This window comes from Rhodnius prolixus, unplaced genomic scaffold, assembly GCF_049639745.1.
Source record: "Rhodnius prolixus isolate KJV_2025 unplaced genomic scaffold, Rpr scaffold_6, whole genome shotgun sequence".
NCBI classification, from domain to species: domain Eukaryota; kingdom Metazoa; phylum Arthropoda; class Insecta; order Hemiptera; family Reduviidae; genus Rhodnius; species Rhodnius prolixus.
Window position 1 is genome coordinate 5,821,403 of NW_027411634.1, and position 16,210 is coordinate 5,837,612.

Below are 16,210 nucleotides of genomic sequence, written 5' to 3' on the forward strand. Positions count from 1 at the left end.
TCATGGCCAGAGTTTTTTTTTTAATATACCAAAATACTATGCAGTATACTAACAGTATACTATGCAAGTTTTCTAGATCAACTTCACTTAATAATCTCGTGAGATCTGAATTCTGATGAGAAAGAATAATTAATGCACCTGTCAGAAATGTGCTTAGGCAATAGAGAAGTGTGGGGGATTTGAAATGAGAATTGTTGGAACAATCCATACCACTACATAAAAGACATTTTCAGTCTAACGAAGAGATGGCCCAGCCTTCTAAGCAGTGAATTTTGTTCAGCACTAATCTTCTGCAAATTCTACATCTTATTTTGGGAATCGTTTATGGAAATCAACGATGAAATGGAGTGTCATATTTTGAGTAGTGAGAATTTAAGTAGGAAGCAAAATATACTTTTGTTTCCTGCTTTGAAGAATAAAGCGTCCAATATTTATTCCCAAAAAACTGTAATTAAAAAAAATATATACTTAAGATGTTTACTTTTCGTCTTATTGCTAGAAATAAAAGTGAATTAAAATTGGGAATTAAAGAACAAGAAAATTAAAATATGGCTGAAGGAAAGGAAAAAATAAATTCTATCTTTTTGAGGTATTTATGTGTAAATTTATTTATATAATATGAGAGTAAATTGTGGCAGCCGAGTTACAGTATTGATTGAATTATTATATGTTTGTACTTTATTTTTAACTAGTTATTTGTGAGACCATCGTTTATTTTTGTAGCACTTGTAATTCCAGTTGGTTCACTTAAACGTTTAGCATGTACCATAAAGCTGACAATAGTTCTTTCTTTCTCTATTAGGCAGAAGAAATATAACTTAAGTAACACGTCAATACTATTTTGAGGTCCCCTGAGATTGAAAGCGTTACTAATGGTCTTTGCAAAACTTTTTCTAAACTGGAAAGTCTAGAATGCTCAAACTTTATAAAGTTTGATTAGATCCTATCATTGAACCGAAAGGTAAGTTAGCACTGTTTTTGTACTTAGGTACTTTTTAGGTTTTTACGAAAAACGAAGATTTTCTTTTTACTTTACATATGTATAGATCTACAATTTTTGTTCGTAACATTTTTCTAAAAAAAATTGATAAAGAGAGAGATACGATGGTCGGCTTAACTACAGTGGTTCGAATTGACGGAGCGCCAATTCCCCCTACTAACAAGAGCTGATAACCAAAGCTAATCTATAGCTATGCGTACTCTATGCCTCTACTTGGGAACTATGTGTAAAAACAGGTCGATTCCGACCGCTGCTTTATGTAGTCCATTTACCTGCCGCACTGAGTAATGGTTGGGTAGGAGAAGCTTATATCTGACGTAGTTTTTACCTTCCCCCCAAAAACAATCGATCAACTTATATATTTTTTTACTTTTATATATCCAGACTATTAGTAATAATATAAGAGAGTAGTAGTCACTGAAAACATGGTAACTGAAGAACAAAGTGATACTGTCCTGCAGTTTACATGGATATTCGCTGTTATTGGCATAATCTGGGCGATTAAATTTATAATATATTTATTTATTTATTTATGGATAGCATTTACAACATTTCTGTTACCATCACTTGGAAGGCAAGTGGATTTAGTCAACACGTACGGACCATGGGCAGGTAAATTCGTCCTTTATTAATATCTAGATTTTTAATAAATTATTTATTATTTTGTAAGAAGTTTAATTACATAAGTGTAGTTCACTAACCAGTAATTAAAAGTGCCAATGAAGTGATAAATTTATTATATTTTAAATTTTTGATCACTTTCCCTTTTTCCTTTTTCAGAGTAATATAAGAATTGATCTTGAATGAAATTTGTGTTATTCGTATACCTCGCCAGGAACTCGAAAGTTTTCTTTAAGATCTATCATTTTTTGAAGTTCCTTAGGTATATATACAGGGTGATCCTTTTAAAACGCACCAATCGCTAATAACTTTTTAAGAAAGCGGAATTTCGAAAAATCCCACGAAGTAAACTATATGTTTTTTTCGGCCTAGTTTTCAAATTTTCCACTCTCGATGCTGTATCTTTATTTTTGGCGGAGTTACGGCTAAAAACCGGTTTGGGGTTGAAAACACTGAAAAATGTGTTTTATGTAGTTTTCATAATCATTGTCAAAACCAATGGTCCTTATGAAACCCCAAACCGGTTTTTAGCCGTAACTCCACCAAAAATAAAGATACAGCATCGAGAGTGGAAAATTTGAAAACTAGACCGAAAAAAACATATAGTTTACTTCATGGGTTGTTTCGAAATTCCGTTTTCCTAAAAAGTTATTAGCGATTGGTGCGTTTTAAATGGATCACCCTGTATATATATCCTCTTCTTCAGCCTAGTTCCTATCATACCTGATCTATCTACTTCTTAGTATTTCTTCTGTTCTGCTTATTTGCCATTGTAGGACCCGTTTCGGCGCTCTTCTTTCAGCTTCCCATTCCACTGCACTCTATTTGGAGATTTAGCTTCGTCTATTTATGTTTTACTTCTTATTTCTTCCATTTCCTGCAGAACTTCTTCCAAAAATCCATTCCTACGGTTTTCGAGAAAATTGGAATAGTTATTTCGATCTATTACTTATATTATTTAAATAATTTTCTCTGGAAAATTCGATAAGGGCACTTTTAAATGGACATCCCTCTTAATCAGTAAAGAACTTGTCGCGTTCCAATATTTATAAAAATGAAATATTTTACCATAATTCCAAATTTAAATAAAATCGACTGACCTAAAGTGCCGCATTATTTTTTCCCTCGAATGTGTCACAAAAAAAAAAAAAAAATTTACAGCGAAAAAATAATGTTGACAGAAGAATATTTCTCTTAACTTTTTGTTTGATAATTTCTGAAGTCAACAACAGTTTAATCAAAGATGTAAATTTATTGAAAATAACACAGCGTGAACACACTACAATCACAATAATTATTAACTAATCACTTGTTTACGTGTGAGATAACTTGTTTTAGAATTTTTTTTTTTTTTAATTTATTTTGGAATTTACAATCTGTATACATTGCATACAATCAGTAAATGAGAAGATTATGATGAACTGGTGCGGGAGGAGAGAAGCTACCCAGCGGTAGCACTCTCTATAGGAGAGAGGAGGAGATAGGAGAATAACGATTTAGGTCTTCAGCCTACAAGGAAGTCGCGGGGCCACTGGCGAGGAGTATTAGGGATGTCAGAGGAAGCGAGAGACAGTACTAGAGCTAGTCGAGAGAGTAGTGTGGAGAGTTTTAGAATATAGATGTGTCTTTCGCACCTTTAGTAAGCAGATAGACTGTTCCAAAAATATTGATCGGTGTTACATTTCTTCATCTTATTGAGCCTAGAAAGTTTTGCAGACAACTTTTTTAAATTCTAGTTTATTTATAGCCAACAGTTTTCGAATTTTCGTGAAAACCGTGAACATTCTATCTATAGTCCTAATATTTACGTATTCTCTTATTATGGCTTTGCCCTAGAAGTAATTTTGAGGAATTTAATAGCCAAAAATTCCTTACCCGATTCTGGCCTATATGACTTTCTCCTTTCGTTATGTGCGGTGCACAGTTCAAAAATTCTGTTTATTTTTATTGAGAAATTTGAATGTTGCTGCTAAACGTATTTGAGAAAGGTTACAATAAATGATTTTATAGAGACAGCTGAAATTTGATTTCATTTTATGTCCAAGCAATTTCCTGCTATGAAGTAACGTAAATGAACAATATGCTAATTAGCCTTCATTCATATTCATAGTGTAATTCAGTTTTGGTGTCTTTGATTACAACTTATTAGGTTGTAGGAAGTATTTCTTATAAGGACTCTAAGAAAACGTAACAAACACTGGCGAGTTATTATCGTACATATTCTTATTATGTTCCCTTGGAATATATTGTTTGTGGCAATTGCGATGAGTAGTTGTTTTACATGAATATGCTGTAGTTGTGGTGATCTTCAATTATAAATCAATAAAAGTTCTCCTAAAAAAAAAAACTCATTCAAAAATTTGATGTGTACGTTATGGTCATAAAATAAATTTCTTGAGAATGTTTCAGAAACTGAAACCTCAATGTTGAGGAACTCTTTGGAGAATGTTAATTTAACGGATAAATCTAATCACTTTTCCAATTTTTTTAAATTCGTCTTAGCACGCATGTCTAATTTACCGTTTTCGGACTTTCCAAAAAGCTAACTATATCCAAATTTAATTATGACTAACCATACCCAAAAAATCGGAGTTGGTACTCCAACTTGTCGCTCGTTGAACGTTCGTATAGCGGGAGGCCTAATGCGGGGACTCTTTTTTTGTTTACCATTAATTAATGAATAGCTTGCTTTACTTTCAAATCTCGTTCTTCTTCCAGAGCGTTAGCAACCTGCTCTTTACAAATTTATCAAGCTGTAGCAGTTACTTAATTTTTATTTTTTTTTTAACTTAAAACGCGTGCGGCCTAAAGACTACTAAATGATGCAAGTGTTGTTACTTGAATGAAATGAAATGCTGATTAATTAATATCAAGTATTCAATGATAAGTGACTTACTCCTGTTTGTGGGAAAGTCTTAATAACGAAGAGAACTGGAGGGTCTCTGCTGACTTGGCACTGCAGGCTCAGAACAAATATGAAGCTCTGCTGGTTTTGGTCGATAGTGGTCACTGCAGGATTTGTTTCACTGACCATGGATCTGCTCTTGCGAGGGTATGCAGCAATAGCGAGTGTCTCAAGCTGGACGTAGAAACCCATGGATGGGCTTTTTGGAGTTTGCTTTTGAGCAATATGTTTATGCCCTGAGCTGTTGGTTAACTTTGATAAATCGGGGAAATGTTGATCCGTTTGGGTCACATTGACTGTGGGCCCCTTTTGGCTCGCTTTCGAGATGCATTCAAATACATAGTTTAATACTTTACTCTTAGTCGCGAAACCATTTATTTTCATATCATACTAATGGCAGATACCTCGCTTCAGTGAAAATGGCTACATTTGAACCAGCTTCAACGGTACATCATCTACTCTTAGAAAATTGCAGCCTGTCTACCATTTTTTCTGACAATTTGTATTGTTTATAATCAAAGCTTGACACTTTTATAAAGATTGAGAAGATTCAAATTGGCTTCCTATCTGTTTCCAATAACTCTTATAGGAGTTAATGATTGATATGCAGCTGAGTAATAGCCTTGAATATACCTTATACCGACATCATGTCGGGACATAACGACATTCACCAAGAAATCACGCTTGCTAATCAGTAAATAAATACTGTTCCTTTATCCATTTTTATTTTCTTAGTTTTCTGCTTTTGTTAACACCCTTTGGTGCTTATATTTCTTTACCTACAATTTCTTCTTGTGTTCTTTTGCCTACAATTCCTGGTTAGATATAACAACTATATTTCTTCATTAACTACCTATTGGAGTCAAAACTAATAGTTGATAGTTAATGAATTTTGTGTTAGTCACATTTATCTCTAAGACTACTATTTCGAGCCCTTATTGGAAGCATAGTGGATAAAAGAGTAATTCCTTCTTAGTAGAGACACATAACTAGACTCCTTTTTAAAAATAAGTGAGGTAGGAGAGGAAACACATGACAGATTGTTTGGTTTGTCAGGGATTTCGATCGCGATAAGTAACGATGGAAGAGCCCTTAAGATTATCGTACTTATTGTCTGGACTTTAGGGGCTCAAGTCCAGGTCTGCATTTTCGTCCTAGAATCGGCTTTAACTCAATTATTTTATTATTTAGATTAACTAAATGAGCTCTGAGAGGCTTTAAATAACCTAGAGCTTGCCATCTCTCCATAAAAAAAGAAAAAATCTTCATTCCACAAACACGACCTCAGTTGTATTTCAATGACCTAAAAAGCTCCATTTAGACATACTTTATCCAGTTGCTACTCAGTCTATAATTAATCTATAAAAATAAAGTGGTATAATATAAATGGCAATTATTATTACCAAATTATTAATGTTATTAGATTATTTAAAAGTTTTTACTATAAAATACAAGGAAAAAATATTTAAATTGTTAATAAATAAATAAAAAGAAAAATAAGTACTAATTCAATTAGTCAGTTTTTAATAAATTCCTCCTTGAAGTGAGACTCGTTGAAGATGTTAATGAATTTATTATTATGATAACAAGCTAGCTGCAAGAGAGTCCTGGACGTTTTCACTTCAGATTACGTCATGTTGAAGCCATATCAATAAAATTGACGACCAAACGTTAGGAATGAATATTGAAATTGAATTGTTTCCTAAAGTTAGGGAATATGTAAAAGATTCTTTCATTTTAGAAATATTGATAAATTAACTTTTAAATAATGAAAATTTAATTAGTGGTTAGTGAGAAATAAAAGATGTTTGCTGAATAGATAGATAGATACCTAGCTATTTTTTTTTTAAGTGGCCCTTAATAAAATAAATATAATAATAATTGCCTTCATTAAATACTAATTAAAAAACTTTACAATAATATAATAATTACATTAATACTTATTATTTAAGACATAATTAGTAAATGTTTAAAGAATTTCTTCAGGGTCTACTAGACTGTCAGAGGACTCTGCAATTTTCCTTAAAGAAATAACTCGCTATACCTTTCCAAAATTTAACATCATTACACTTTTTGTTACTTAATGTTACTACATCCATTTTAAATGTTTTACACACCACTGAATTTATTTTTTAATCACCTGAAGGGCTAGTATTCTGAGCAATTGGTTAACAGGAAGGCTCAATTTTCTTATTATACAATTGCAGTGAAGTTTCATTGTGTACAGAAATATGGGGAGTAATTTTGTTTTTTAATGAAAGAAAAAAAAAACAGGTGGAGTATGCTGAAGATACCTAGTTTCTTTAAAAAAAAAAAAATAATAAAACGCAATGCAGCTGATTTGCAAATGGTATTTAACAAATTTTATTTGGAACCCAATGTCTTTATTTTCCAAAAGCTGATTCCGAATTATATCCAAAAACCTATTTTTACCTTTACTGCCTGCTCCGCGAAGTGCTAACTCGTCTGAAGGTAGGTGTAAGGAGAATTCCCAGATATTTATATTCAATCACAACTTCTAAGCCTTTCCCTCCCAATTGCCATTTTTCCATCAATGTCTTCATTTCTAAAAATAATGACCTTAGATATTTTTAAGATAATGCTAAGATTTAATTTATTATAATATTCATCCAAGCGGTTAATCATTTCATGTAAAGTAAAGGGAACAAAACCAAATCGTCCGCATAACCCAATAATTTAACTTCACCATTTTCTAAGCAGCATTCAAGGTCATTAATGTAGAGTGCGATCAAAATGGGACTGAGAATGCAACCTTGCCTTACTTCCCTCTATTTAAGAAGTCCGTGCGACAATACTTCTACGCACCAAATGTTAGCAGAAGTGTTATTTATCATGTTTTTTTATAGAGGTTACTACTTCTTGAAGAAAGATCCAGCTCATATAACTTGGAGATCAACCCAAAACTATCAGTACTGTTGAATGCCGCCGAGAATTCTATGTAAAATTCGTAGGTTTGGGGGGGGGGCAAATGATTTTATTTTTACTAAAACAATCAAATTAACGATGTTATCGACAGTAGAGTGGTTTAAAACTAGCCTGAAATAAAAACCATTGGAGACTTATTATTAAATTATCTTGGGACTACATAGTGCAAATTTGGGTAGCATGTGTACTCTATGAGTACGTATGTAATTGATCCTCACGACTGAGGATTTTCTTTAAAAAGTTTTAGTTTTCGAATTTTTGCTCATTGTGTCATGTTGTGCCATTGACCATTGTATCATAGTCGCATGGCTGTAAGCTCAATTACCGTGATATATTTACTGTTAATTGCCAATAAGATAATAGATTATAAGTTTCAGTTATTTTTTTTTATATTATCTGATCAAAAAATTGTCATTTATTTCAGTGGTTACTGGATCCACGGATGGTGTTGGCAAAGCTTACGCAATGGAATTAGCTAAACGTGGTATGAATGTTTGCCTGATTAGCAGAAGTGTTGAAAAACTGCAGTCAACAGCTGGACAAATAGGTATATCATAACTTATTTTGACGAAATATATCATCATTAGCGCCTAAATACATAATTTTAAGGCGGAAGAAATACTACGATCCACTCCTGAAATTGACTAATAGTTTGTGGAGTACGTCCAATTATCCGGGCTATATAACTAACAAAGGCTATTTCTAAACCTCATCCATGCATGAGATGCTTGGTTTTATCAAATCAATCAAAAGCGTTAGCTTAACGGAAGCTATCCCTGTCTTCACATTTCTTGTAGTTCGAAGTGCAATTCTTGATAATTCTTTTTTGCATTCTCTCTTTCTCTTTTCTATGTTCAGAACATACTTTTCGTTACAAATGTCTGTAACTGTAATCTAGGCCGCTTTGTTCGCCGTGCCCAACACAAGTACATTCTATGTTTTATTAGGGACTACTGATTGGTCTATGTAAATGTGCTTGCCCTCATTATACATCGATGGAGCTTTTCTACCTAAAAGAAATGAGGGAGAATCTATGGAGGAGCAAATATGCTTTTTTCACCTTCAGGAAAAAAATATAAACCCTCTCCTCTAGGCAAGAAAGCTACCTTAGGACTGCTAACCGCATTAAGTCAGGGTAATACCTCGTAATGTGCCCATACAGGCTTCTACTCTTCTCAATTAACTTTTAAAGTAAGAGGAGCGCAAATCTAGCTCTTGTGCTTCTAGCATCGAAGCATAAAGAACTCAGTCTTGTTCTGTTAGATGTCAGACAAAAAAAAATAAGAAAATTATCAAGATATAGTTCACTACTATTGTTCCCTAGAAACTTAAATTTGTATTCATATTATTGCGTTTTCTTCAACTTAATTAGAAGTTTGTCTTCAGTTATAATTAGTCAGTTCACTGCAGTTCTAGAGTTTCAGATGGCGGGAATGGGATAGTTATTTATGGGCTAGGGTTAACACAATAGAAGATTGCTACTAAACCTGAAGAACAATTTATTTGGAATAGTGCTAAAATGAGGTTACTTACAAAAGTGTACAAAAAACTCGACGTAAGATGTTTCTCCAGCAGGCAGAGAGATGGAATACGTAGATGCATGAGAGACGATCTCATTTGGTAATCGTTCAAACAATATCAGTATCAATTTCTTTTTTATTATTTGTATGGGTTTGTATTTTTATCTGTTAATTTTGTTTGTTTTATTTATTGTAAGTTTTACTTATTATTGGGGCATATAAAATAAAAATAAACTTATGATCTAACTCCAATTAAAGTTGAAGAAAGAGCAATAGTATTGATATTTAAACCAATCAGTATTAAAAGTCTTGTGCATTTATTCTTTCATTTCTAATGTGTAAATTAATTTTTGCCCATAGTAATGTTAGTGAAAAAATTAATTGTATTACTTTTCTAGAAGCCAAATACCCACGTGTACAGACTATGTGGATTAAGGCAGACTATTCTAAAACTGATATTTACGAACACTTAAGAAAAGAACTCGCTGATCTTGATATTGGTATTCTTGGTAAGAAAAAGTATTAATTAATTCATTTTTTTATAAATTACGAGATCAATTTAAGAAGCGAAGGAGTAGGTTAATAAATAATTTCAGTTTATAAAATGAGAAATTGTTATAAAAAAAAATTGAGTAATAAATCAATTTTTAAATGACTAAAGACTTAAAGAGAGAGTGTTTCTTCTCATTAGAAAAATTTAGCCATTTAACCATAAGTTTTTGTTAATTTCGTAAATTTTTTTTATAATTATACAAAAATTAGTTCCGATTTGTTGGATGCTAGTATTTGGTATTTGTAAGACCATTTTTATTTTATTTTTTGATGAAGACCATTTTTATTTTATTTTTTGATGAAGACCATTTTTATTTTATTTTTTGATGAAGACCATTTTTATTTTATTTTTTGATGAAGACCATTTTTTTTTTATTAACATGGTTTATTTTTAAAATTAAGACAGATGCACGCCACTCAGCTGCTGGCTTTGTAGGATTTAAGATACCAGATGCTCACATGTTTGGTGGTACACATACGAGTAATTAGGTATTCTCCATTTCTCTTAAAAGATCGCCAGCTAATTTCTTCTTTTACTTAGCTTGTTCCTCTCAGATCCTTAAGTTTAGTCACAATTGTTAAGATTCATTTACGCAAAGAGCACTAAAATAATAATAACAAACTATTTTTGAAAGGTTTAAACATATTTTTAACAATTTAAAGAATCTTAGTGTCTTACGGGCTTTCATTGGCCCATCCCAAATGCCCTTCTTTGGTGGACGCCTATACTAAAACAAAAATTTTATTATTTGCAGTAAATAATTAAAAAATTGGTTAAAAAACAACAAGAAAAGAAAAACAAACAAAAACCTATAACTTTTATGAACTTGCAAAAAATCTAATGATTTGTATCCTCTGACCAAATTATACTTGTAACACAATGCTTGTTTACATACATGTACTAAATTGGGCTGATTTTGGCCATCAAAGTAATTAAAAAATTCATTATCATTGGAAGTTCTTTAATTTAACACAGTTGATCGCTTGCTTAAGTGCACGGTTTGCAGAATATCCAATTAAAAGTCAAGAGCGACATAGTGTATCTTTTCATCGCAGTATTATTCCATATAAAAATGGTTTTGATACAATTAATCTTCCTTGTTATCGTCATGAATGATCTAAAAAGTCTACTGAACTAAAGATGCTGAGAATTTTTTTATTTTATTTTTATTTAGAAATCTTTAATTTGTGTAAATGATGCGATCTGTGTGAGATGAGTATCAGGTGGAGAGAAACTAACCCATTGCTAGCACTCCCGACGTGATATCCACATTACTGATCGGTTCCGAAGGAGATTTTGGGACCACTGGCGTTCCAGCCGGCGTAGAGGATTGTCAATAATGGTAGGAGAGGTGGGAGACTGTACGAAAGTGTCAAGACTGTGACAGACAGTGTAGAATGGCACTTCTGGTATTTTTCTTCAGCTTACTGCATTACGAATACAAAGATGATATCTGTATGTAATGTCAGGTTTGAAACAATGGACGGGAGATACACTATTCTTTGTAGTAACTTAGAATGGAATGTCGGTAAGTTTGCATGTTTCGCTGTGCCCGAGTTTTTGGGCCATAGGTCCTCATAGAAATGATTACAAAATTATACATTATTCTTTTTAGTTTTATCTTAGTTTCTTTTGAGTTTACAGCGCCTTTCAGTAAGCTGGTAAAGAAGTTCGGCACGTTTTTTTGTGGTTTTCCTTAAAGTCTAGAGTGTGGAATGTTAATCGTTTGTCTAAGGTAGCGCACCAGCTCTGAAAAGTGAGAATTGTTATTGAAGAATATATGATGAAAGGAGCCCCGCCGGAGAGAAAACATTGCATGTTGGCATTTTTGGAAGCCAGTTCATTTCTTCACGTTTGTTTCCATAGTTTCCATATGGTACGAAATTTTTATTTTTAATGAGTATGTATCTGGATGATTGGGAATGTTTGATGTATATACTGTGTACAGATTGCGTCCAGGTATATTCCCTTGCAATACTCCTAAAAAGAGGTTGCTGACCTGAAAGTATCTTTCGGGATGTAGGAGCGCAGGATGAGAATATAGGTAAATGAAAGGCTTCTTTCAGTTTATATAGTAAGTAGATGCCACACACGGATAAAAGTCTGAGTCCATAATTATTTTGGTAAAATTCTATTCTATTTCCAATGCTAAAACTATCTCCTACAATCCAGTAAGATTGTAGCTGTGCCTATTTTGATACACCAAACTGATGTGGAACAACGCCAAGCTCCTTAAAAATAGGTTGTTGTGCGTTTGAGCAATAATTTCTCTCTGCTTTAACAGGACTTTACCTACAATCATTTGTAAAAGGGTTTTTTCGTTTTAAAAATAAAAATCTGCCAGCCACAATAATAATAAAGTCAAATTTTACATAACAGTTATCTTCCTGAAGTATCTTACTTAACAGTCGAAGGGAACATAATGCTTACATTAATAAACAAGTATAGTTTTAAAAGTAAAAATTTCTGACTTTATGAAAGTACCTCGTACATTATGGTTTTTTTGATTGTGCAGTTAATAATGTTGGAATAGCCAATGAAGCACCAGAGCCTTTTCTTAATCAATCAGAAGAATTCTTTTGGAGAATAATTAATGTCAATATTGCTGCTACAGTGATTATGACATCGATTATACTGCCAGGAATGGTGAAACGGAGACGAGGACTTATTGTAAATATGAGTTCACAAAGTGGAGAAATTCCAGTACCTATGATGTCAGTGTATGCAAGTACTAAGGTATATGTTTATTTATATTTTAATATTTTTTGTATCTTAAAAATTAATGATATTATTAAGACACTTCAGATGAAGATGTGCCTTAAATTTAAATAATAATAATGTAAAAAAATTGAACCTGACATTAAAAACCTTATAAGAAAACTTTTGAAAATGAGAGATGATTGTTGCATTTTAGCTTAATTTAATGTAAAAAAAATTTGTTTTATTTTATATTTTTTAAATTCATTGTTGCATTTTATGATTATTTCCTCTTTTAATGAGTCAGAATGTGCCAGAGTAGCTTTGGAAAATTCTCTTAAGATCTTACAATAAAAATTACATTATTTTTCAAAGAAAACGATTAGCTTTGAGAAAATAAAACTATTAAATTCGTCTTTGCTTTAGGTTTAGTTTTCTATAATTCAAGAACGATGAATTTATCGTTGAATTGCTAACTGAAGCCAATTTGTTTAGCCCAGTGATGCCGAATCTTTTGAACTCGGCGTGACAAAATTTTGAAAAACCCAAACTTAACTATGGTGCCGTAACACATATAGAAATATCCATAATTTTGTAATATTTGCAACCACAGTAAAAAAAAATCAAAAAGAAAAGTATTTATTTACTGCCTCACTGATCATTGATCTGAGAAAGGTTTGCCTGCTCTTAATACCGTAATTTCTTCTAAGTACTCCACAAATCGCTCAAATATTATGTAAAATTATGTTATAATTTTTTGTCTCTGTCACGCAAAATGAGTTCGCATAGGTTCACCATCACGAGCTTAACCTATGACCAATGCGAAGAAAGTTAAACTTTAATCAACAATACTTTTTGTTATCCTATAATAAATTTTATGTTGCGGAAAAAATATTAGTGTGTTGCTGAATCTTCATGTATAAATGCTTCTCAGTAGTTTTTAAAATTACTTTCTTAACTTTTTTGGAAATGTTTAGAGAAACTGAAATTAGTAGATATTTAGATAAAAATATTAATGAAACTTCTTAACATCAGTTAATTCTTTAATGGGTTTAAAAATTAAGTACATGTTAAAACAATTGAAACCAAACTTTACTAATTACAATGTATTTACTTGGCCCAGAATGTAATTACATTATTTTTACATTAATTGGTGAAACATTACACTTAGAATATCTTCTCCCTGGTTTCAGGAATATTGAGTCAAGTGACTACATAAAGGGAAGATGGTTTATTTTGTTGAATCTAACCAACTTTCCTGTAATATTTATGTAATTTTGATTTAAAGCAGATTTATAATTTTTCTATTTTATTTTCTTTGCTGCATGAATTAGTTATTTTATTAGCCGAGGCAATTTAATCCTTTTGACCAATGGAGAGTGAAGAATATAATTTTTGTTATCATGTTACAAATAAAGTCTGGCACACTGCTTTTTAAAAAAGTTTCTCCGTGATATATTTAAATCCAATAAGTTACTTACCTTTAAGGAACCATCTTCAGTTTAGTTAATCTAAAAACATACCGATGTCTGATTGAATTCTATATGTTTCTTACATAGATATACATAATATATTAGACGAAATTGGATCCTTGGTGTTAAGAAACTAATCGTATGTTACGTATCACGAAAAATTGGTTAGCTAACTAGTTAATTTTGGTTAATTATCTGTAATCAAAATTGATGGTACATCAGTATCATTTTTTTAGTTGTTTATTTATAATTTGATTTGTGATTTTCTTCACATTGACGTAGGCTCATTTTATTATTATTTTTACTTAAGGCCAATACTAGAATAATAAATAATAAATGACTACACCATTTTTTCATTTTGTAAATATTTAAGTAACCGCGTATATATAATAAAATGAGCTTACGTTCTTCCTTCATAAAGAAATAAATAAGTAATTAAAACAATAAATTTTATTTTCAGGCTTTCGTAAATATGTTTAGTACCTGTCTTCTACTGGAATTAGAAAAAGTAAATGTTCGGGTACAATGCCTGCTTGGTGGATGGATAGACACTAAATTATTGGACAGTTACACAGGTGTTGTTAAATTTAATCGTCGATTTTTTCCATCCATAATGCCAAGTGCCCAAAAATATGCCTCAAGTGCAGTTAATACTCTAAGTTCTGGCAATAATTATACTTGCGGATATTGGGTACATTCACTTTTATTGGTTAGTGTTAAAGTTTTATTATTTTTCAATCAAATTGGAATTTGTGAGACGTAAACGCTTACAACAATAATCTGTAGTTAAAGAACAAATGTATAAAAATAATGGTATGTAAAAAAAATGACCGTTTTATTTGCTAAAATAGTTCTATGGATTTTAAAATACATCCAGGTAAGTCTTACGGTTGCTGTATTAGATATTAGGAGTAAAGTGTATATTTTATGTTTGGAGTCGGCAGAGCACTCACCCCGTGCCTTTCGGTGAATGGAGGTCTATGCTGTTGTGATTATCAAACACACTTTACTGTAAATTTCCTTTATTAACCATTAAATAAAATCCAAGGCCTAAGACCGGGAATCGAACCCACTACCACTATACACAATAGCTTTGCAGGTCTTGCCTCTAACCGCTCGGCTACCGCGGCTCCTTATTTATCAATATTTGGATTAAAGGATGTTGCGATTTGAATTGTATTTTCGAGGTGTGTATTTGTTACAGCTGATGGAACACTGCTCTTGGTATGCTTCATTACCGAAAATAGCTCTTCACCAATCTTAGTATTCCCAAAAAGCGAAGTTATGATTACGAAGGACAGGATACTTTTCTCGGAGGAGATACACTTTATATAATAAAAGTCCCACTGGGAGACGGTGAATTTTCTCTTTCAAGACAATATTTTCCTGCAATTCAACGATTTCCATTTGGATTGCTGCATTTACATTGTCAATTTTCAAGGAAAATGGAGTCGCGAATATCGCAGAAGCATGTTAATTTTGCCTGATATGAGTTATGGGGATATGGGTTAGCACCAAAATATGTGTTGATATGCTATTTTGCGATAGCCATTCGAATGGTTTATCAGCTTTTTCGGCATACTTAACCAAGTTATTTAAAGTTAGTTAAGAACAACTGACTGACTCTTCAAATCAATTAAAATACGTAAAGGTTAATTTGTCGTCAGATTTGTCTTATATTTTAATTTAATTCATTAGTTTTGTGCTATTTTAACTCATTTTTAAGATAGTTCTTTGTACATAGTAGGCCCATTAAAATAACGTAGCGGGCAAAATTATAGATTAGAAAGTTGGTTTTAAAAATATAAAGAACTGAATTTTGTTACAGTCATGGACACAGTTGACGATTGGAAAGAATTTTCAAGGAAGATTAGCGAAAATAATGGTGAACTCCAATCCAAAGTAGCGTTTTATCAAGACTATAAGAAGAAAAAAATAAAATAAAACATTTAATCTGTGATTTTTAAGAGTCTTAAAAATGTGTTGAAGAAGTATCAATTACGTATAATTTTTCATTTTACTAAACTTGTGATATTTCTCAATAAATACTCATAATTTAATTGTATTAATAATAAATTACTCTAATGTGTAAATATCCATCATTTTATTTTTCTTGTTTCTTGATAAAATAGGTTCAAACATCATTTGTCTGGTCATGTAAGTTTAGGATGTCTACTGGAAATCCACATAATTCTTCACCTTAACTCACTTTCATTCTGCCAAATTTAAAAATGAAAACATGGATTCATTGAAAAAAATCATTTAAAAAGTACTAACACTTTCAACAAGATTGAGAAGCAACAGTAGTCGAAGGGAAAGGAATCTAAGTGTAGTACAGCGTCTTAATTAGGTTTCCAAACAACATCGCTATAATTTGAAACAAAGAAGGAAGTTCATTAAGATTGAAGTTTTAAGTTATTTGCTTGCTTTTTTCCTTACTAAAGGCGCATTGCCATTTGAGGTCATTGGCATAAGGAGCTTTTTCAGTGCACTGCC

General features: G+C 31.8%; 1 protein-coding gene across 1 annotated transcript; it reads left to right on the top strand.

The window, feature by feature from the left end:
* Positions 1-1,238: 1,238 nt before the first annotated feature.
* LOC141460425 (hydroxysteroid dehydrogenase-like protein 1) lies at positions 1,239-15,807 on the top strand. Its single transcript, XM_074140413.1, has 6 exons — positions 1,239-1,612; positions 7,897-8,019; positions 9,391-9,501; positions 12,061-12,281; positions 14,175-14,423; positions 15,543-15,807. The coding sequence occupies exons 1-6, from the start codon at positions 1,426-1,428 to the stop codon at positions 15,618-15,620; spliced, it is 969 nt and encodes a 322-aa protein (XP_073996514.1). The 5' UTR covers positions 1,239-1,425; the 3' UTR covers positions 15,621-15,807.
* Positions 15,808-16,210: the final 403 nt, after the last annotated feature.

Bases quoted from the DNA above. Each gene is read 5' to 3' on its own strand.
- LOC141460425 (XM_074140413.1), top strand. From the start codon at position 1,426: ATGGTAACTGAAGAACAAAGTGATACTGTCCTGCAGTTTACATGGATA. The intron at 9,502-12,060 runs GTAAGAAAAAGT...TTGATTGTGCAG, and splicing joins TCTTGATATTGGTATTCTTG to TTAATAATGTTGGAATAGCC. The intron at 12,282-14,174 runs GTATATGTTTAT...TTTTATTTTCAG, and splicing joins CAGTGTATGCAAGTACTAAG to GCTTTCGTAAATATGTTTAG.